At 40.4% G+C, this 24,285-nt stretch overlaps 1 protein-coding gene across 7 annotated transcripts in view; it reads right to left on the bottom strand.

Moving 5' to 3' along the window:
• Positions 1-24,285, bottom strand: part of QKI (QKI, KH domain containing RNA binding) — a 277,266-nt gene that overhangs the window by 27,408 nt on the left and 225,573 nt on the right. For all 7 annotated transcript variants that reach the window (XR_008596476.1, XR_008596475.1, XM_054970351.1 and 4 more), the window contains exon 5: positions 11,050-11,137. Coding sequence is in view for 5 of the 7 variants with exons in the window: in XM_054970351.1 (XP_054826326.1) it covers positions 11,050-11,137 (88 nt within the window). In the remaining 2 variants the exon portion in view is untranslated. The remainder of the gene's footprint in view (positions 1-11,049; positions 11,138-24,285) is intronic.

Here is a 24,285-nt window from a genome sequence, read left to right as displayed (position 1 = left end):
AAACATAATCAACAGTACAAGAAGCAGGATCCAAGTCCTGGTATAACTTCAGTAAAGACTCTTACCCCCTCATAGGTGCAAGATACGGTAGTCAAGGGGCAGCAATAGCCATCAGAAAATAATTAAGACTACAGCTATAGTGCAAGAAAAGGAACTGACCAAAAGTGCTGAAATTGTCAGCATGAGTGAAAACATAGCTGATCCATGTTAGAATAATGGAAACTGTGAAGTAGGCCTGATGGGGCCAAAAAAAGGGCAGACAGTATGCATCATCAATGAACATTGTGCAGCTAGTGGAACAATCTGCGTAGCAAAATAGCCAGGGGCAAAAACAAAGACAAATCAGTGGATTAGCAAGTACATTTCCCAATGTCAGGGGTCCTTGGCAGCTAAGGAGCAAACAAAATGGCAGGGCATGGACCATCACAGTGTGTGGCAAGGCCAGATAGCCCATTCCTTCAATCAGAGTATCTAGGAGTTGGCACTAGTTAGCTGAGGAAAACATAACTGCAACACATTGCAATGATGTGGAGCATTTGCAATAAAACAAAAAAAAACACGGAGAAAATAAGTACTCTAGAGCTCTCAGTGAGAGTAGTAGTAGTATAACAAGATCATTTTGGAGAAGGCCAGGAGCCACCTAGAGTCACACCCTCATACTGGCACCCCCACACCGCAGGGACAGCCCCTGAGATGAACTGTCGGAGGCAGAGCATCACAAGAGTGCCCTGGGAATCAGAGGGTTCAGAGCATGAGAATGATGTACACATGCTCTGTCTAGGAAAAGAAAAAAACAGATCTGGGTATTTTTTGAAGCGTGAAACGTAAACCAAAGACCAAGTTCTGACAAGGTGTCACATACACATATGTAAATACACAAGAAGTACAATTTTGAAAGTGAAAAAGCTGAACAATCTTAGTAAAATATGGATCAACTAAAACTGAAAAGGCAAAGGAAAATATTTCAACTAGTAAGACAACAATGAGTGTTACCTTGAAAAGGGTCAATAACAACCATTAAGAGAGCAGAGAAAAACTATATTGCAGCCTCAAGTGCATAGTTGTCATGCATTTTATAAATAGCCAAAGCGTAGGAATTCTGCAACTAATAGTTTGCACTGTCAACAGTAGATTAACTCTATGCAGGAAGGGTTGAAAGAGGTATGAATAAGGCAGCCAAGCAAAAATTACACAGACTACAATACACAAAAATAGATCACCTGGACCTGAAAGAGGCTTTCTCATCTGTCATCCTCAACAAGAAAGAAGCACTCAAAGTAACACCCATTTTCCTTTCTTAGGGGGAATATTGAACTGATGAGTTCTATTAATGGGAAGACAGGTTTTTCCTCACCAATGAGGAAAAACAAATGAATATAAACAACTTTTCGCAAGTCTGCTTTCAGAAACTCTTTCAGTAGAAGATACCAGAGATAGAACCTGGCCTCCTGCACGGGCAAAGTGTGCACATCACCCTGAGACATTATTTGAAGGAAGGGAAGAAGAAGTGGCTTTTAATGATTAGACAGCAAGCCTGCTCCTCCCTGGAGTGTGCTGTCTGTCTGAAGAATTCAGAGTCACCAGGCGAAGTCACAGTAACAGCCACTACTATTTTTTTAAAGACTAAGTCTTAGCATAGACTAGGGCAGTCTAAAGCACTGGCCAAGATGAAAGGAAGAGATTTGTCACACACACTATAGTTATAGTGAGATACCTAAAGGAGTAAACTGAACTCATAAAAACTTGTATCAAATAAATGCTAGTCTTCAAAGTGTCACTGGGCTTTGTCTTATCATTGACCAACACTCTTTATGCTCTAGGATGGGGTTTAAACATGCAGCATGCTCTCTTCAAAGGTAATGGTAGAAGGATTGTAATGACTTGTTTGTTAGCAACTTAAAAAGGAAACTGCATCAGGGGAATTCTGCTTCACACCTAGGCTAACAGTTTACAGATTTCTCACTCTACACTGACTGAATTAGATATTCAGAGGAGTTAGCCGTGTTAGTCTGTAGTAGCAAAATATTAAAGAGTACAGAAGCAGCTTTAAGACTAACCAACTTTATTTTAGCATAAGCTTTCGAGAACCACAGCTCTCTTCGTTGGATGCATCATGCATCTGATGAAGAGAGCTGTGGTTCTCGACAGCTTATGCTATAATAAAGGTGGTTAGTCTTAAAGCTGAATTAGAGATGACATGCTGTTCAATCTGCAATAATAACAGTGATTATTGGACTGAAGTATAAATTCGCAATAATATTGCAGTACAGGCTCCTAGTCTTTACTTCAGAAGGTCACCGTAGGCCAGAGGTGACTTGATGGCACATAACACACACAAACATGGGCTCCTACAGCAGCCAATTTAATGAAAGTTTTTGTAACAAGGACTTGTTGTCCTGCGAAATACATTCTGAGTAAAAACGTAAGATGGGTGTGGGAGTCTATCTAAACTCTTTCAACCCCAAAGGAAACTCAAAGGGGCTATAACATTTTATAACTTTCTATTCCATTCACACAACACCCCTGTAAAGCATGCTAGGTTGAGAGAATGTGACAGGCCTGAGGTCACAGGCAAGCCTTTCAGACAGTACAGCATTTGAACCCGGTTTTTCCAGATCCTTGCCCAATGCTATCACAGCTACACTGAACCAGCCCTTGATAGACATGGTATCATATAGGAATGACTCCAATGACAGGCTGAACACAGCTGAAATAAGAACTCTTTCTTAGCAGTAGCAACTGTAATGCTGTGGAGTTGATTTCATGTTTTATATTAGGCCCAGGATACTGGAACCAGGAGCAGTTCCAGCCCAGATTTTACTCATGTCTATGTAAGCTGGCTGAAGGCCTCCTTTAGGCCTTGTGTTCTTTTCTTTGTTTCTGCTGAATAAAATCATTCTGTGTGTTGACTAAGAGACCCTCTGCACATTCCTGAATGATTGCAAATTCTTACAGCAATGAGATGGAGAATGCTGAGAGCGTCAGCACCATTCCTTGGTAGGAAAAAGGGATTGTGAGCCTACAGGGATCTTGCAAGGAAAAACTGCTTTCAAAAAGCATTGGGTTTAGACAAGCAGGTTTAGTATCTCTGTTAAAAACAGAAGCAGCTGAGAAGCCCCAATCATTACACTGATGGTTCCAGGCCTTGTTAGTTCTATCAACCCTTGTCTCCAGGGACTGCATCTCAGAACCAAGGACAGCCTGGGAAGAGGAGGAATTCCTTGAGCCAGGAAGGTGCATCTGCCTGGCTGACTCAAAAGCCTCTCAGCCTCAGATTCCAGGATTCTTTGAAGCTATACCTCCAGGCTGGTATAAAGCCACAGTCTTTGAGAAAAAGCCTTTCTGATGAGGTTCTGTTAGATCATGTCTTCAAGGTAAACTGAAGCCATTACAAAGGGAAAACAGATTTTCTTCTTTAAATGTGGCTTAATTCTTCATCAGAATGACTGATGATTTTAAAAAAAAACTTTTAAGAGAAGCAAGTCTTCTCATCCTCATGGAAGAGGTGAGTTAAAAATTAAGAACAGCACTAATCCTCTCTCTGTCAGAGAGAGAGAGAGAGAGAGAGAGAGAGAGAGAGAGAGAGAGAGAGAGAGGAGAGAGAGAACAAACTAAAGAGATAGTGCCTCTCCTCCTTGTCATGTGATGGTTTTGGCAGGGAAGCACCAAGAGGTTCTCCTTGTCTTCTAGAAAGCTCTGGAAAACATTTTCACAGCTGGCCTGTGCGTGCGCAGCTCCTCCCCCCACCAAACACTTGGGACAGCACAGAAACCACAAAGATGAACATGTAGCCATTCTTCAGTTATTCATGTGCTAGTACATAGAAGCTACAAGGTGTCATCAAGTTCCACCTGGAACCTCTCACCAAGCAGGTCTACATGTTGACAACCATGTGTGAATTGAGCATCAAGGGCAGCTTCGACCAATGTGCCAACCAGCTCATTTAGTGATGTTGGCAACAAATTTATTGATCTACTAGCCAGAAAAGAGATGGTCTGTTCTGGCTTCTCTCTTATATTTCAGAGGCTTCTGTCATATCCTCCAATGCATGCATGGATTGATCGTGTTTTTTTCCAGACTGACAACATTGTCAGTTTATGCTACTCACACCCACTCTCCTGGAGAGCTGAGCAATAGGTCTTACTATGTAAAAATATGACTAAACAAAAACAACAAGAATTGATGGAGATAACGAACTGTGAGGTGATGCATAAAACAAAATATCTAGGCATTGAATTAACTGTGAAGAACATTGATTTATTTAAAAACAATTACGACAAGCTATGGCAACAAATAGATAAAGATATGTTGAAATGGAATAAATTGAATTTATCATGGCTGGGTCGTATTGCTGCGATTAAGATGAATGTATTTCCAAGGATAATGTTTTTGATGCAAACAATACCAATTGTGAAAGATAATAAGCAGTTTGATAAATGGCAAAGGAAGATTTTGAGCTTCGTTTGGGCAGGGAAGAAGCCTAGAGTGAAAATGAAAGTGTTATATGACGCCAAGGAAAGAGGTGGATTACAATTACCAAATTTACAACTTTATCATGAAGCCATTTGCTTAGTTTGGTTGAAGGAATGGATTTTACTGAAAAACCACAAATTATTGGCTTTGGAAGGATATAAAATTTTTTTTGGATGGCATGCATATTTGTGGTATGATAAGATTAAAATGGATGCTATGTTTTTGCATCATTTTGTGAGACGGAGTTTATTTAGAGTGTGGCAAAAATATAAAAGATATTTCGAGGAAGAGACTCCATTGTGGATTATACCAGCTGAAGTTGTAAACCCGAATGTGGAACATGGTGGAGAGGAGTGGATGATGTATAAAGAAATTTTAAGAGTGGAACAAAATACATATATTATGAAAACTAATGAAGATTTATTATTTCAGTATGGTTGGTTTCAGTATAGACAAATTAAAGACTTATATGATGCAGATCGTAGGAAAGCAGGATTTAGGGTTAAAAATTCAGAGTTAGAGGAGTGTTTACTTCAAGAAGGGAAAAAGTTGATATCTAAAATATGTAAGATTTTGTTGAGATGGTATACAGAAGATGAGGTGGTTAAAGTTCAAATGGTTAAATAGGCAATAAATTGTAATAAAGATATTACGATGGAAGCTTGGGAACGATTGTGGAAAAATACAGTAAAAATTTCAACATGTACCACTATAAAAGAAAATGTTTATAAAATGATTTACAGATGGTATCTTACACCAAAAAAGCTAGCTAATGGTAATAGCCAAATGTCAGATAAATGTTGGAAATGTAAGAAACATGAAAGTTCCTTCTATCATATGTGGTGGACGTGTGAAAAGGCAAAGCAGTTTTGGGGGAATACTGTGGATGTTATGTCAGATATTTTGCAGAAAAATGTTGTTAAAAACCCAGAACTGTTACTGTTATGTATGAACTTAGAAGAATTTGATAGTATGGACAGAACAATGGTGTTTTATATGGTGACAGCAGCTAGGATGTTATATGCACAACTTTGGAAGACACAAGAGATACCATCGGTGGAAGATTGGATCCAGAAGTTATTGAACATGGCAGAAATGGACAAATTAACAAGGAAACTTAAAGAAAAAGATATAGAAGAATCTATTATGAACTGGGAGAAACTTAAGAACTATATGGAAAGAAAGGGGGACATGAAGGGGAAAATCTGGTCTTTGGATAACTTGTAAAGGGGGAAGGTAGTTCTTTGCTGGTAGTTGAAATATTTAAACAATAGATAATGATAGATAAGGGATTTTTATTGTTAAATATAGTTTAATAGAAGAGATAGCAGATAGACTGCAATTTAAATAGGGGGGATTGGAAAACTGTTGGAAGTCTATTATAAAAGGGGGGGGGAATGGGTGGGGGAACCGAAATGGGATGGAGATGTTAATTGAATGTTATGAGTGATATATGTTAACCCATCCAATAAAACCTTTTTTTTTAAAAAAAAACAATAGGTCTTGATGAAGGTCAACTTGCCTTTTTTAAACTACCCAAATCTGGGCTTTGATAGTGAGTGAAGTGAGTATGTGCTTGTGCTTGAATCTTCTCAGTGTGTGTTGAGGAGCCGGGGAAAAACATTCTCCCCCAAACTTAAAATTCAGAAGAAATAAACATCAGTGGACTTATCCAATTAGTGTGGCACTGTATAAAATCAACACTCCAAATTGTGTTTTTAAAAACACTTTTAAAAAACCCCTTCAATTGAACCCAAGTTGCTGTATAGCATGTGGGGGTGTTGGTGGGGCTCAGCATGTCTTGGCACAATTCTGTGTAGAAAATAAGTATGGTGCCAAAAATGTATTTGTTTTTACCACTATCAAAGAAAAAAAACCCAAAATATAACTGGAATAAGATGTTAGGGAAGTAGATGAGTATGTAAATTGAAACAAGCAGAACCTATAAAACACCTAAAATGAAGATCATGCATGCTGTAATACTATTGTGTTTCTTCTTTACAATGTTGGGAGGGAACAGGAGTGCCAATGATGAAGAGCAGCTGTAGTTCTATCTCTAGGCTCCTCCGAGCCAGTGATGGTATAGATTGCAGACTGCAAAGAGGGGGGAAATTATGGATTTTTGGGGGGATTTTTTTTTTTAAAAAATGGAAGTCTAGGAATTTTTGAAAAAAAAATTCTGGTATATACAGTACTTATTTTTACTATCAAACCTAAACTTATTTTACTGCTCTACCAACAAAAGTGCATAATTAGTAACAGAATATAAATTTCTACTATTTGTAGAGAGCTGCTGTAGCATAGAGGTTAAGTGGTTGGGTTGCAGGTCAGCACTACTGTCATAAGTTCAAAACATGGCCTTGAGTAAACCACTCCCCAGCTGTACTGTGGGGATAATAACATGTTTGCCACTCTGAGTGGGGCACTAATACGTCTAAAAGTGTATTATATAAGCACACTGTTGTTATTATTATCATTATTGTAAGGGTCTCTTTTGCTTGCTTATGGTGACCAAACTCCTGGGGACTGGGGCTGCTGCCTGCCAATGTTCAGCTGACTGGCAAGCGAAAATAGATTGTCCAAATGGGTGCAGGGGCACAATCATCTTCCTTGTGCAATGACACAATTTGGAAGCAACAGCGTCATGCCAGGGCCATTTTACCACTGGCCAAAGACTTTGTTTTTGGTCAAGTGCTAAAGCATGAACCCAGTATGATAACACTGCTTCTGGTTACACAGAAAGTTGCGTCATCGAGTGGGGATGATGGCAACACCCTCAGTTAAGTTCCTGCCTCCCCCTATCTCTGGCTGATTGCCAGGCCATGCCTGGCAACTCTAACTATTTGGCATATTTATGGAATTTAAATGTAAAACGCCTTGGTTTTCTAGGAGCAAAACTGCAAACATACCAAATATGTGGGAGAGAGCTGCACAATGCACGCTGTATTATTTTAGCTATCATAATTTTTGCCATATGAGAGGGAGGAATAAAAACTGAAAGTAGACAACCAATTCTGTAGTGAACAAAGTGTATTACACGGACAGAACCTCTCTCATACAGTGACAACAGATCGGGATACCAGCACTTCTGGCTATATTTATAACACTGGAAACATTGAGATATTACAGCATATTAAATTGTTAAAATCATTCACATTTAAACAATCAACATATCCTTGAAAATATGTTGTATATTTCTACAGTAAATTTACAAATCATGATCTGTTACTGAAGGTCTTACAGTAGAAAGCTCATACTATATATTTTGAGTAAAACCTCATAATATAGAGTATTTCACTCATTACAAAGGCAGAAAAATTTCATAGGAGTTATTTTTTCAGGGCTCCCCCAAACATACTGTTTTACATTTAAAAAATTGAGAAAAATGTCCTTAAAAAAAGGTAGGAGCCACTCCTTTGTTTCCCTCAATTTTTTCCTGGCCTTGCTACCACAAAACCTAATCCTAAACTCTTCAGTTTCTCATAATTTTCTCAATGCTATGACAAAAGTGTAACAATATGGGTAATCCTGATTGTCATCATCACAGCACAAAAAACTAACCACTAACTCTAGCTTAGCTTCTACCCAATTTCTCATAATTTTTACTGCTTTAAAAAGTTTAATTATTGAATACTGGAGCCACTACAGAAAGCAACGAGATCGGAAACAAATTCAAATGGTGTAGTTGACACATAAAAATACTGCCAAGAATTCAAACACATCCATTTTAATGTCATATGACAAAATATTCTGATACAAAATGATAAGCTTTATACTTGGGCTTTGCATTTGGATAAGCCCTAGCAGATATTTAGCTCCCCAAAATAACCATTTCAGGTTGACTCAGGGAAATCAAAAATATTCCAACCACTTCTGGAATTTCAGGAGTAACTGAAAGTTGTATCCCAGAACTCTGGGAGTCTTCTGGGTTTCAAAGAGGGAGAGAGACCATTGGGCAAAGTAGTTCCAGCAAACAGGTGATATTCCTTTAAATTCTAAAGAGACAAGGCCTGACAAACAGCTGACAGTCTCCTAGTCACACATATCTCAGAGTTTCTGAAGACTGTGCAATAGGAACAAAGCCCACTACCCCTCAGAACTGAGGAGGAAGAACACGGCCTTCTCCTCTGAACTGCACTGAGCGCCAGAAACTCAGTGTCAGAGACAAAATCACCCTGCCCCTTGGAAAGATCTTTGGCAAGTACATATCTTGGGGGACTAAAATTTGCAGACCCCTTTCCTTCCGTGTTCTGGCCTATTAACAGAGCTACGTAATACAGAAATCATCTTCCAATATTCACAAGAATGTAAGAATGCAAACCTGTTTCTTTTGATTTTGATAGAATATTGCTTACAATATTTCCTAAGATCTAACTATAAGTACTGAAGGTTTTTTCTTTTTTTAAATGAAAGCCAACCTAGAACCCACGCCAGCTAAATGACTACTACAGGCAACAGTAATGTGCCTAAAATCCAGGTAGTTTAAGACACACCACAGGATCACTGAAAATTAGTAAGATATAAAGGTTCTGAATATTTATTACCTTTAAAGACTAACAGTGAAATGCTAAGCAGGGTCATTCCAGTCTAAGCCTACTGAAATCAGTGGGCTTAGATTGGAGTAAACCTACTTAGCATTTCACTGTTAGACTTCTGAAGTTCTGCACATCTACTTAGAAGGCACGTTATTAGAATTTACTCCAGAGTAAGTGTGCTTAAGAATCCTGCCTCTTATTTCTCTTATAAACTACTTCTTTGTGCCATCAAGTCACTGGTGAATTGTGGCAACCCCAGAGGGTTTTCAAGGTAAGAGATATTCTGAGTAGCAACCCTGGCCTTTCTTGGTGGTCTCCCATCCAAATACTGAAAAGGGCCAACTCAGCTTAGCTTCTGAGATCTGAAGAGATTGGGCTACCTGAATCATTCAGGTCTGACTTGTAATATTTAGCCATATATTAAATATATTATATAAATTTCATCAATAAATACAGCAGAAAGAAAATAGCTCAGGTTTCCCCTGTATATGCTTTCAATAGCATTACATTCTTGAATACATACATTAGGAGCTTCCAAAGTATTTGTCATTCTTGATTATAGGCCAAAATTTCTCCTCAACATACTATAAACCCATACCTCTCTGTATTAAAGTTGGTAAAATAAGCCAGCCTGGTTGCATTATGTAAGTATATATTGGATTTTTATGCAAGGCTATGATTCAGTTAAGTACAATAAACCATTGACTTGGAAAATTAATGCACATATCAACTGGCTGGCTATTCTTATCCTCAGTGACTAGGTGACTAAAGGTGACTAAAATAAATTAGTAAGTTCAAGACATTTTGTTTAAGTTTAACTTGTGTTCATGCAATTTGTGAAAACATGCTGAACCATACTAAGAACTGTTGCAAAAAAAGATCATGACTGATCTTGCAACTCAGCTGAAGAATTTAGAGTGGGGGATAGGAAACATGCAAAAAATAAGCAGCATTACACAGAAATACTTCCTACATTTTGATATTTTAAATGGCTTTTTAAAAGGGTATTCCTTATCAAAGTTTCTTCAACTTCATGAAAACTTTGCGTTCAAAGGGGAGAAGGTAAAAAGCACTGTGTCATTACTGATCCATGGGGGGACGTCGCATCACAACGTTTTCTTGGCAGACTTTTTACAGGGTGGTTTGCCACTGTCTTCCCCAGTCATCTACATTTTACACCCAGGAAACTGGGTACTCATTTTACTGACCTCGGAAGGATGGAAGGCTGAATCAACCTTGAACCGGCTACCTGAACCTGGCTTCCGCCATGATAGAACTCAGGTCATGAGCAGAGCTTGGGCTGCAGTATTGCAGCTTACCACTCTGCGCCACGGGGAGAACTTAACCAAAATCAAGCAGATATAGCTACATTCCAAACACTGAATAACTGGACATGGAGTTCTTTTGAGATCCTTATTTGCTTACTTCAAGGGAAGAGTTAACCTGGCTGAACACCTTTCATTTTAAGACCAGATTAAAGTGTCTTTTAAATAGTACCTTAAGCTACGTTAGAAATGTTCCCACAGAGTTAGGAAATTTTAAATGACAAAACCACATGTGTAAGGTCACAATCATGTGAATATTTTCCATGAAATCTCCCTTACATTTTCCTAATTCTACAATCAAGACTTGGAGTAAACCTGCCCAGCTGAGTAATACAGAAGTGACTAAAGTGGTTCTCAGCTGGCTAGAGTTAATGTTTAAAGGGCCCCTAATTGGAACCAGGGGAAACTATCCACAGAAAATAAGAGAACTCCTCAGGAGCACAGTATGTGATGTCATGACATTAAAGTACACCCAGGTAAATGTATCACAAAGTGAGAGGAACTGAACTGAAAATGTGTGTATTCTAGAAAAGCACAGCAGAACACAGGAAGCTGGTTCAACTGGATTTACTCCATACAAGCATTAGGGTCACTGCCACCTAAACAGGGCTCAGTGAATAAGAATATATCTTCTACTTTATCTAATCTATGTGAAGAAAAATGATTTATTTATAAGCATCCTTAGAGGTAAGACATCACAGTTGTGTTATACTTACGTGATTTGATATTGGCGTCTCTGTAGGTGCCATTGAGAATTGCAAGTTCCATCAACTGCATCTTTTTAAGGCTATCTTCTCCCTCTGCCTGCACAAAAAAAGCAGACAATTGGTTCATAAAGCACATCTGCAGATCTTAAGTGGTGTGCAAGATAGAAACATAACACCACTCTACTTATCACTCCGCCCACACTCCCAGAACACAGGCAACAAGTTTCTAAAAGCAAGAATGCATAGGACTGAATGTGACTTTCTCCTGCCTCCAACAGAATGCTGCACTAGGTTTGTATGTAGTTTTCCTCAGTCTTATTTTGGTAACAACTACAGACAGTCATGAAGAAAAGGAAACTTCATAACTATCATTTGATGAAAGAGGGCAGTACTTTTATGTGCCACCTAATTTAGAAAGCAAGAAGCTTTAAAGTCAAGGGTGAATATGGGGACTTCTCAGTTTGCCTGGCCAATTCTTCTACCCCGTTACTTAGATGAATGACTGATTAATTGGTTCTACAGATACTGAAGGTATGTTCGAGGACATAAATTAGATGTTTCTGGTTCTGAAAAAAATTAGCTTGTAAATTACAAGTCAGCCTGTATATGTACAGATGACATAGCATCTGGAATTCAAATCATAATCTGTAACAGACACTATTTCCATGTAAATCAACTATAGTGTATATTCTTGTATAGAGACCTAAAACTACAGCAGAAGAGCAAGTTATTTAATTTTGTGTTTGCATTCTCTATGATATCAACGATGATGAAAAACAAACTTGCATTCTGAGAAGCAATCAATATGTACTGGAAACACAGCAAGCACCAATGTTCAAAAGCGATCTCATAATTGAACTAATCTTTAAAATTCAATTGTGAAAACTGGAATAATCTTTGTCATCAATAAATAAATTTTGAAATATGGTTACAGCATCATTACACAATTATACTCAATTTTCATATTTTATTCACATGGCTGTATATCCCCTGATTAATTCCCTAGCCAAATCTCATTTTGTACTTAGTATTGTTAATCACATAAAATCAGCTGTTTGAAAAAAGTCAGTATTTATATCCATAAAGTGTTCACATTTCAGATTCCTATATCTCTATTTCTAGCATCTCAAGGCTTGAGTTGTAACTCTTAAAAATAGCAAACACACCATATTTTGACCAGCCCTCTCTGCTCTCAGTTGACAAATAAAGCACACTGATGCAATCTCTCTTAGCTTCAGGCATTTCTGCAGGCATTCTCCATTCAACTAAACAGAAAGTGCAAGTAGAATAAAAATAATCAGGGAAGAGCCAGTACACTACCCACACAGTCTGCATGAAGGAATCTAATCATTTGCATTGAGGCATAGCTGTTGTAAGCAAATAACAATAAGGACTCTAAACTAAGTATGATTTGTATTTTGAGGTTTAAACTTATGCAGTTGTTTCAAACTTTTCATCCTCCACATTTTCCTCTTTTCATACACAAAACTCTGGTATACATAAATATTAACTGTTTAAAAGATAACTTTACTGCTGAAACATTATGGGATGATAATCAATAGAGCAGACAGTTTGTTTCTCTGGCAAAACCAAACCAGAGATTCTTAACTGTTTTGGGGAGATTAGATGATTCTATAGTAGAGATGGGCATGGGACGAAAAAACCACGAACCACTCAGTTCGTGGTTCGTTAATTTCCATGGAACACAAACTTAACAAACTCACCCAATTTCCGAACCGGTTTGAGGTGCGGTGTGTGTGTGTGTGGGGGGGGGGCAGGACGGCCCCCTTCATGCTCAGGGAAAAAAGCACCCTTTCTCCAAACACCCCCCCCAGTCCCCAGTCAGTAAGAAAAACAAGAAAGCATGAGAAAAGAGGCTTTTCAGACCCTTTTCCAGCAGCCAGAAGTGCAGGCCAAAGATCCAAGTTCTAATCCCAATCCCAACACCACAGCAGCTACCAAGCCACCAAGCTCTCCTCCCTCTCCCACTCTAGAGAAACTGAAACCAGGAATCGCACGGCTTCCCCTATTTATGGAAAAAGCCAAGAGATTGAACAACATAGGAGCACTGTGGCTGGCAGAAAAACCTGCCTAACATGGTTTTGAAAGGAAGAGATTGGTGTTACCATGGCTGCTGAAGGCCCATCTCCTCAGTTGTCTTGGAGATTCTAACCCTCCCCCTCCCCCCTTTTTTGGCTGGATAGGCCAGAGTGGGAGCTCTCTAGTTGGCTAGGACAACTGCCAATCAAGCTTGGAGGCCTCAGATTGGGGGCAAACTAAAGACTGCCACCGTTGCCTGGGTGAGGGAGTATTTGGCGCCAAAAGTGTCCGAACTGGCAACGGAACAGTAAGAAAAGTTCATTTGGTTCAGAAAAATGAGGTCCCATGGAACACGTGGTTCTTTGACTATGAACTGGCCGTTCTGTACGGAATTTTGTTTCGTAGTTCGTTTTGTGCCCATCTCTATTCTATAGTCATCAAAATTCATTTTCATATAGCTAAGCCTTAATCTGCCTGAAGCAGTTATGAAATACTATCCATCTTGGATTCTTCCCCAACTTTAATTGGGTTATAAAAGAGTGTGTATGTATACACATGCATAAATGTGTGCAGGAAAAATACTGAAACGCACTTTGACCACAGCACACAAAACATCAGTATCAGATATAAATGGTGTTGTTCATTCAAAGTATAATACTTTTACTTTTTTACAGAATGGAAAAAGTTACATATTTCTGAGCATACATATTTAAGATTCATATTTGTAGCCTATCATAACACTCATTTATAGAAACAAGATCAAAGGAAAGTGGGAGTGAGCATGACTTACATTTGATTTAAACAGAGTAATTGTGCAAAAGCTATGAGACAGGATGCCTCTCAAGTAACACCAGGTTTGAGTGTTGTCATTCCGTTCTTTTCAAATTACATTAAATTTGAAGGATTTGAAGAATCTACAACATCACTTCTTTTAAACTTATGATTGTACATCTCCACATTCCATTATGATTTCTGCTGTGTTAAATCGATGTTTGAAATGTGTGGAATATTGGAACTCCTCTTTGTGTTTATGAGTAAAAGAAGTTCAACATAAAGTTTTAGAAAATGGGTCTCTTAACTTAGACCAAAATTTTGGAGGAGTGCAATTTTTCAGAATTTTCAGAATTTAAGAAAGCAGATCAAAATAGGGATATATTTTACAGATGAAGGACTGAAACCAGAACTAGCAAATATATTAGAGAATTAGGGCTGTGCGCTTCGGGTTTTGCTTTGGGTAAAGTTACCGGAAGTAACCCAATTCGGAATGCTTTGGTATTCCCCGAAGCATTCGGAAATGCTTCGGAAAGCTTCTGGGCTTGTTTAAAGGGCATTGCTGCTGCTTGCAACCAGTGGTGGGGCCCTTTAAATATTAACCCCACACCTCCCCTGCCACCTACCTTGCGGTGGCTCCTGGCCAACTCCTCTGCCACCACTGTGCTGGTGGAGAAGGCTGGAGCCGCCGCCTCCGGTCCTTCCTGCCCCTCAAATGGCGGCTCCTCTGCGGGGTGGTGGAGAAGGCTGGAGCCGCCTCCTCCGGTCCTTCCTGCCCCTCAAATGGCTGTGATGTGCCAGCGCCACAGCGGCCATTTGAGGGGCAGGAAGGGCCGGAGGAGGCGGAGAAAGCCCTTCCTGCCCCTCAAATGGCCGCCACGGCACTGGCACATCACGCCAATTGAGGGGTAGGAAGGACCGGAGGAGGAGGCTCCAGCCTTCTCCACCACCCCGCAGAGGAGCCGGCTGGCTCCAGGCCACGCAGCCTTGTGCTGCTGCTGCCCAACTGATAACCCAGGTAAGTGGGTGGGGGGTTGCCCCAGGGAGGGTGGGTGATGGTGGGGAGTTCTCCCCTCACTTCAGTATGCTCCGGATCTTCACGAAGCATACTGAAGCAATTCCCGAACCCTAAGCGGCTTGCCGCTTTAGATTTGGGGGTATTCCGAATCGGTTTCCCACTTCAGGTTTACCTGAGGGGCAGGAAGGATCCACCCATGCACAGCCCTATAGAGAACTATTTTGATAATCTATTACAAAAGGACTAGTCAATAATAAATGGTTGCAGCAAGAATTATTGGGGCCATGCCTTCGAAAACAAATCATGCCAACTATAACAGAACTCTGGAAATGGCTGAATTGTCATGCATTGTACTAAAACAAAAAGAATATAGGTCTAATTATTTTGACTGGAAGTGATTAATTATTAGGGGACATGTTACCGAAATAAGAGTTTTAGGGCAGATAATCTAATGAAAATAGATGTCTGAAGATATAAAAACAAACGAATGGAAAGACAATAAAAGCAAAATTTTCAGTTCATACTGTATGTTCTCAAACCGGGGTTCCTAAATTCTAGGTAGGTGTGGCAGTCCAAATAGTCAGCTGTGAAATGTAATCCCCTCACAACTTAATAGAGAAGTCAGTTTGTGATTTTATACACACAAAGCCTTAATTCTGACATCACAAATTTCAGCTTGTTTGCAAGAAACTGCGGTAGGAAATGGCCTCATTCGCATGCTCCTTCTCCCTACCCTCATGCAGAGACCAAAATCCTCAATTTATGGTATACTCATAAAATCCAAATGTGAGTGCCTCTACTACCTTGATTGCCTGGCTTCCAATAGTCTCTCTACATGAGATGCCTAGTCGCATGTTTGTCAAATGCTGGGAAACGTAATTTCAAAAGACAGAGCCGGCGGAGATTGCTCTGGAGGGAATGGATTCTCTCACAGCCCTCCACCGCCTCTGGCATGTCAGACTATCTCCCCTTCCAGAGCCTTTGCCCTGCAGCCCTCACTGCTTAAAACTTTGAATTAACTGAGCCTCGGCAGGGCAAAGGCTCCAGAAAGAGAGACAGTCCAGCATGCCAGAGGTGACGGAGGGCTATGAGAGAATCCATCCCCTCCGGTGCAACCTCCGCTGGCTCTGTCTCTTGAAACAATGCTTCCCAGCTAGCATTGCATCTCCCGACTGGTCAGAACTGTGTACTGTAGGTGCAAATTGCTACGCTGGAAATGGTAATGACTTGGTGCTTGTACAAGGGACTACCTTTACCTTTTAAGCATCTAGCAAGTCCAGAGTCACAAACCAGACACCTGGACATAAGAGAGGATAAACAACATTCTGACCTTTTTTAATGACAGGAATTTCTTGAGATTTCTCACATCCAGAATCTATCCCCCGACCTTTTTGTTCACCAAAAAGTATCTGGTATAAAAACTTAGATGCTATTCCTTTACAGGAAACTTTGTTCTTGAGGAAGAAGCTGAAGGGATTGGAGTGGGCGGGTTGGATAAAGGTGGGAAGTTGCTAGGAAGCATAAGAAAGTCTATCATACTCTCCGAAAACTATGGTAAGAACACACTGGTCTTCACAAATATCCTGCCAATTTATGCAGGAAACGTTTCCCTTCTCTGAATTCAATAATTTTTTTCCTACGGTGGAAGAAAATTCCAGGCTAACTCTCAGACAAAAACAAAGAGGACCAAGCCAGTCACTAGCCAAAGGCACAGTTTCAATACAAGCTGAGCCACGAGAAAGCCCAACAGAACCAAACTGAAACAAGGGAATGGAATACCCCCAGAACCAAAGTGAAGCAAGGGGGCCAACATCAACGAGAGTCATGTCAAACCAGCCAATTCCTTCCAAACCTAAACTGAAGCAAAGGACACTGTTCAAGCCCAACAGAATCACTCACAGAAGCCAGGCAGAACCCAGGGCCAATGGGAGAACACCACAGAACAGAACCAAGCGAGTGCCCACATCACCAGCCATACATCACCAGAAACACCAAGCACAAGGCAATCAAGCAAACAATGAGAGGGAGAGGTAATTTTGGGAAACTCAAGTTCTCTTCTCTCTAGCCTCTATAGTCTGCTGCTCTGCAGCCTACACCGCCACTTTCATTAACTCAGAGAAGCCTTGAGACAGAGTTGTAAGCTGCAGCAGCTCTTCATCACTGGCCATCCTGTGATGAAGAGCTGCTGGCCATCCTGTGATGAAGGGCCTCCCACCCCTTCAATGAATAAAGTTCATATTACACACAAGGACAGCAAACAACCCTTAACAAGTTAACACAGTAAAGAAAAGCATCCCCAATATCAATTAATTCAAATCAATTAATAACTAAACATGAAGCTTAGAAAACTACCCTCCCTGACGCAAGACCAGCCAATCCCCCTCCCCTCAAAAGCAGAAAAAAAGTCTTAGAGGACTCAAAATGTTAGGACCATGTTAGTAGAGATGGGCACAAACCAAAATACAAACCAAAGTTCGTGACGAACCGGGCTGGTTTGTGGTTTGCGAATTGGCGGTTTGTCAGATCCCGTTTCTGACAAACTGCCATTAACTTTAGGCTGGTTGGTTTTTTAGTTCGTCACTGCAGACAGCCTGGCACCGATCAATCAGTTTCCTAGGAAACAGGGGATGGACTTCCTGCAGACCTCCTGACCTGGAAGTGGCCTTCTGCTGGCCCAGAAGTGACCTTCTGCTGACCTGGATGTGATGGTTCTAGGAAAAAAGCCCACAGGAAAAAAGCTCAAAGGAAAAAAGCCCACGGTCATAAATGCTCACAAGAAAAAAGCCCACATGGAAATAAGCCCACGTGGAAAAAAGCCCACACAGAAAGAAGCCCACATGGAACGATGCCAGTTTTCTTTAATTACAATTACAAATTCGATTTTTTATTAATTACATAAATTTTAACATTCCTGAAAAGTATAGGCAACTGATACTTCATGATTCTGGTGTGGAAAATCCAGACAGAATTCTGGTTTTAGGTGATAGAGATCTTATGCTTGAATTAAACAAAGATACCATCTGTGGAGATGGCACCTTTGATAAGTGCCAAATTTGTTTTACCAACTGTACACATGGCATGCCAAGGAGGGTAATTCGTATCCACCATGCATTTACATTTTATTTCAAAAAAGGAACAAAAACACCTATAATAGAATGTTTGAAATAATGAAGCTACAGATTCCAGATCTGGCACCTCAAAAGGTTTTCATCGATTTTGAGAAGGCTTGTATGAATGCAATGAGGATTGCCTTTCCATACGCTGAGGTCAAAGGGTGTTATTTTCACCTGTGTCAGAGTCTCATTAGGAAAAACAACAGTATTGGCTTGAAGACTGAACATGAAACTAATATGAACATAAAAATTACACTGAAATCTCTTGCTGCATTAGCCTTTGTCCCAATCAATGATGTGAGAACCGTTTTTGATGAGCTTGCTGCCACATTTCCAGATGAAGACAGCTACAATGAGGTGCTCACGTACTTTTTTGCAATATATATTGAGGGTGCAGCACGTAGAGATCCTCAGTTTCTGATAAGAATGTGGAATTATCATGATGCAGCCCTGGAACGGTCGCCAAAAACTGCAAACTGTTGTGAGGGATTTCACAGTGCTCTTAATTCCCTATTCCACTACAGTCATCCCAGTGTGTGGTCTCTAGTTGATGGACTGCAGAGGGACCTGGCTTGCCACAAACTAACACTGGCTAATGCACAGGCAGGTTGCTTAGAGGTGAAAAAGAGAAAATATGAGGCACTATATGACATCGTTTTGCCACTTCTGTGCAGCAATATGAGCAGGTGGAAGATAAAGTTAATTACTTAAGGAGAGTTGCTAATTTGGAATGAAAACTTATATCTGAGTTGTTATTATTGCTGTTGTTGTTAAATAGTTGTTGCTTTTATTATTAGGGATAGGTAGTATTTTGTCGTGGTCACTGGGTGCACCACAATGTATTTCATAAAATACAAATAAAGGGAAATCGAGATAGGAAATCGACTTATTTTAATGCTACCTTATGGTTTTGTTATCTTACGGTTTTAATTTTTTACTAACAAAGTAAGTAAATAATATTAATTATTTGAAGATTTTAAAGCCACATACTTCTTAAAAAGCTGTGTATACTAGACAGTCTATACACAATTTAATTTAACATCTTTCTGTCTTTACTTTAGAAATTACTTCATACCAACATTAAAAAGGCTGACAAATTGTAAATTGATAAATTTAAAGCATTTATTTTTATTTAAAAATATTTCTATGTAGAGTTTAATTTCTTTTATTATTAGTTTTTCCTTCTTAATAACGTTCATTGATAACAAAATGGTCACTTATATTTTGTTTCATGTGAATATGACATATTTTAATCCTAAAATAACAATGTAAAATGTAGGTAATACCTGTTCATTATCATAAATGGAAATGAATGGTTATCCACAAATCACAAATATAAATATCTATGGTGCTTTGCATGAAAATTACAACATGAAAATTACAGTATTTGGGCATTTTTCCATGTGTGCAAATTAAACAGTTTGTTGCAGCACCCAACAGCATATATCCCCTAAGCTCTGCAATTCAAAAAGAAAAATGGTATAGTTCCATGTGGGCTTCTTTCCGTGTGGGTTTTTCCCCATGTGGGCATTTTTCCGTATGGGCATTTATGATCGTGGGGTTTTTTTTATGGGCTTTTTTCCTGTGGGCTTTTCCCCAGTCATTGGATGTGACGTTTTCACGAACCAAACAAACCATTTCGCGAACTGCATCAGGTTTGTGAAATGCGACGAACCACGAACCACACGGTTAGGTTTTTTCCCAGTTCATGCCCACCTCTACATGTTAGTAAGAAAGATATAAATGCTTTAATAAATACAAACAACCCACCCCATGATGAATTAGACATTATAGGATCACAATGTGAGCTTCAAAAATGCTCTTAAGTATGAGCCGTGAGTGTAGCGATATGGCTCACTCTGTTCAGAAGAAAACTGGGATACGTACAATGCCTTGGACAAGCAAAGATAAATTAGCATCATTATTTCTTTTTTTGCCAACAGGACTTCCTTATCTTTTTTAAAGCAAGTTATCAGTTTATGTGATATATAAAGACTACTTTGCTGTTTCACTTGACAAATTCAGTGGTCATAATGTTAAAGACATGCTGGGGGAAGCTAGCATTATCTCCTTATATTTCTCTTCACCTGGACATTTTTCTCCTCAATGATACTCGTTCTATCAGCAACATTTTCTAGGATTCCTTTTTTCTAGTTCTATCACTATACAAGAGAAAAGTGCTAAAAAGTGAATACTCTTGTCCTTCCAAGTTGAATTGACAGCACTACGACCATACAACACTATTGTCTCATTCTAAATTATTCAGAACTGAGGGCATTTTTATATTGTACCACATAAAAGAGGAAATTCTCATTTAAAATCCGCATTATTTTGGCATGAACAAGTCATTTATTTTATAGATATTAGTAGCCCACTTGAACAACACTTAATTATGTGTGCTTGCACACTCTCGGCAGCAACATATCCACTCCCACAGGGTCCCTGCTGACAGAAGGTGTGCTATCCAGTGGCAGGAGGCCATGTAAAAACATACTGCAATATGTTTAGAGGGGGTTTAGTTGGAAAACTGGGAGAACTTTGCATTCATTCAAGGGAAGAAGGGCAAAGTCCAGAATGTCTGTCTAACTAACAATAAACACTCAAGTTTCCTTGCAGGTTGTCTGACTCTGAAGTTCCATCTCAGTTAGGAGCAAGGTAGCACTTACAGGTAAGAAGGAGACGGGGCGGTGGCTAACTCATCTTGCTGATTTGTGTTGGCTGCCCCATCACCTGAACTTGCCTGACCGCTATCTTCTTCAGGTGAGGCTCGGCAGGGGGTGGACAGTGGCAGCAGCCCCTGTCTGCCCCAGAGGCAGTTGCCCAGAAAACTACTCTTGACCGGTTGTTTGTAACTACCTGTTGACTTTCTCCCTTAAAAGTAAAATCACCCCAAGGCAAAGCGTTTCCTCGCCAGAGGGTCTTGCATCAGCTGGTCGCTAGTTGCACCTGTGGGGCTGCCACTGCTCCTCTCTACTATGTGCATCTTCCCAGATATTGGAGTGTGGGCTCGGCCTCGGCCTCGGCCATGGACCGAGCAGGGTTACTTGCAGCACATATGTCTCTTTCCCTTGCAGGCACGACTTATGTCTCTTTCCTTTGCAGGCATGTTGTGACTTGTCTGGAAGACGACAGAGCATGTTTGCTTCAGCCCCACCCCCGGTAATCCTCCGCGGGGAGGGTGTGGCCATTAGCTGGTGTGAGCGGGGTTGTCGGGAACGGCGGGCAGGCACTCCTGGCAGTGGCCGCACCTCGCCTTGTAGCGCTCGGGCGCCGGCGGGACTCTCCTGAAAAAGTCTATAGGGAGCCGTGGAGCGGCACCCCATTTACGTCGATGCTTGAGCGACGATGCTGCCTTGGACCATAGGATTGAGCTCTTAGAAGCCTAGAAGGGGGGGGGGTTGTTATGCAATCCAAACTTTCTGAATCTTTGGTGGGTTATTTACTGTTGCCTCTAACTGTGTTGTAGGAGAATGGCAAAATATAAATATTTCTGAGCTGCCTAAGCAGCTCTCAAAACCTTTCTGAGGCTACAGCACTTGAGAATCTCAATTCTCTGGAAAGGAGAGTAAGCCATCTGAAGCTGCATCTGGACTCTTTGGCCTGGTGTCTGGATACTGTGGCAGAATGGCTGTGTCAGAGTTGCCTGAAGTTGAATCCCCAGAAGACGGAGGTTCTGTATCTGGGTCATGGGGTGACGGAATTGGGAATCCGGCTCCCAGCCTGCAATGGAGTGCAGTTACAGCATCGACGGTTAAGAGTCTAGGTGTGCTCCTGGATGCCACACTTTCTATGGAGGCCCAGGTTGCAGCTGTTACCAGATCTGCATTTTCTCATCTTCAGCAGGTCAGGCAATTGGTGCCCTATCTCTCTCCCCAGGACCGTAGCTTTGGTAATCCATGCTACAGTCACCTCTAGACTGGACTACTGCAACTCACTCTACACTGGGCTGCCTGTGGGCTTGACTTGGAAGTTACAGCTGGTCCAGAATGAAGCAGAATGCGTCCTTATGTGGACGCTGTTTAGGGTGCACATCTGCCCTGTGTTCTGCCAGCTGCATTGGCTCCTGGTTGAGTTCCAGATCCAGTTCAAGGTACTGGTTTTAGTATTTAAAGACCTTCTTGGACTCAGAAAGGTCCCCCGCAGGGCCTTGCGCTGCCTTCATCTAGGGCCAGGGCTTTTTCTGCCCTGGCCCCAGCCTGGTGGAACCACTCACCCAGTGGAGATCCGAGACCTTTTAAAGTTTCGCAGGGTCTGCAAGAGGGAGATGTTCCGCTGGGCCTTTTACTAGGGGTCAGCTTTTGTCCTCCCTTCTGACCATCATACCCTCCTTTTGCAGCCACCCTGGAGTTATATCATGGTGATGTCCGTGGTTTATGGTGATCTTGCAGTAGCCTGATTTGTCTGGTGGCATCTGAATTTTATGCTATTTGGATTAATGTTTTAATAATGTTTTTTATTGTATTTTAACAGTGTATTTAGCAGAGCTCCATTAAAAGTCTGCATTCTTTTTGCAGGTCGGAAAGGAACTGAGAAATAGGATGGCTTACATCCACCACTCACAACACGAAGTTTGGAATTAAGGCTTGCCGTCCTTGGCCAACTGGTGGGTAGTACCCACGCTAAGATGTTTTCTGCCTCAGTTTGAGAAGCTTTTGTCAGCCTCTTAATTGTGCAAGGAAGACAGGCAGACTTTGAACCAGTGGTTGAAACTGGCTACTCTGAAATTCAGAAAGAAGAGGTTATGCCAGTATTTCTCAATCAGGTTCTAAGGAACCCTGGGGTTCCTCAGATCATCATCAGGGGTTCTGCAAAAAATTGTGGAATGAATGAATACATTTTTTGAAATACTGTGAAAAATTTCAAAAATCACTTGATATATCATGGTTAAAAGTTATGTAAGTTGATTATATATATGGTAGCTCTTTTCAAATAAATTTGAAAAATTAATTTAGGGGTTCCTCCATGGAAAAAAGGTTCAGAAACACTGGGTTACACCTGGGAAGCAACCTTGATTATGCCCTTCCTATACCAACTTGGTTTTGGATTCCTACTTGGCTTAACTGAGCATAACACTCTTAAAAGAATAATCTAGTACAATTAAGGAAATCTCATTAAATTTAAGGGCAAGCCTTAATAATCAAAGTTGCATGTATTCTAATACATCATTTTAACAAGAAACATTTGAATACTTGTGAAGTTGGCCTATCAAGGTTAATATTGTCTATTCTGACTGGCAGTGGCTCTCCACGGTCTCAGGTAAAGGTCTTTCACATCACTTACTACACAATTCTTTTTAATTGGAGATACTGGGGGCTGAACCTAGGGACAGCATAAAACTAAAACAAATACCTTATTTCTCTTAGTTAAAATATTTCCAAATAGGCTTAAGACCTTGAGGTTTACATCTTAAAACATGCTAGATGATGCTGGCCATGTAAGGTACTGAATTGCCTAGGCTCCCGCACAACTCTACATGTCTAGACAGACTATAATTCTCTTGATGCGAAGGACAGTAAATTGCTCTGGATGTATTGATATTTTGTTCATTGTTTCATGAGAGGCATAATCTCTCCTTTGATGTTTGTTCTGTTGCCTAGCCTAACAGAGAGGGTAAACAAGACTGCAGTTATTTCATATTTATTTATTCTCCTAAATAAGAATGGTCTCTCTATTCAGTACCTCTACCAACGTACAGTTTGCTTATTTGGATGTACACAACCGATTGTTAGTTATTCCCAATCCATACAGATAAATTATTTTCTGTAGAGCAAAAAAACAATTCCAAAAGCAATCAATGTTTCAGAAACTAAGTTTTAGAGAGGCTTCACATATCCTAGAATTCTTACTCTTACTCCTCTAAGAATTAGCACACACCCACAGAAATCCACACTAATTCATTTTGCTGCTAACAAGCTGTGTATTACTTCCTCCACTAAAATGCTCTCCTTGTAGTAATTTTGCAAGCCTTAGGAAGGATTATGAGTAATGTAGTCACTTATAGATCACTTTTTTCCAAGCATGCACTCAGACCCCCATAAAATACTCTCTATACAGTCCACAAGAACTCTCTATACAGTCCACAAGAAAAACATTTATCTGAATGTGAGTTTTCATGTGCCCAAGCCCTTTGTCAGACAGATAGGAAGACTATGCTGGGAAATCTTCTGGGGCAAGTTGGGAGGGAAGCAAGAGAGAGTCATAGCGTAGACCACGAGTCTCTCAAGTGCAAAAATCTAGCTGATCTTTAAGGTGCTACTGGACCCAAATCTTGCTCTTCTACAATAGAACAAAACGGCTAACCCA

The sequence above is a fragment of the Eublepharis macularius genome, chromosome 1 (genome assembly GCF_028583425.1).
Source record: "Eublepharis macularius isolate TG4126 chromosome 1, MPM_Emac_v1.0, whole genome shotgun sequence".
In the NCBI taxonomy this organism is placed as follows: Eukaryota; Metazoa; Chordata; class Lepidosauria; order Squamata; family Eublepharidae; genus Eublepharis; species Eublepharis macularius.
Note: the sequence above shows the minus strand (reverse complement) of the source record. Positions and strands in the feature narration are given on the sequence as shown.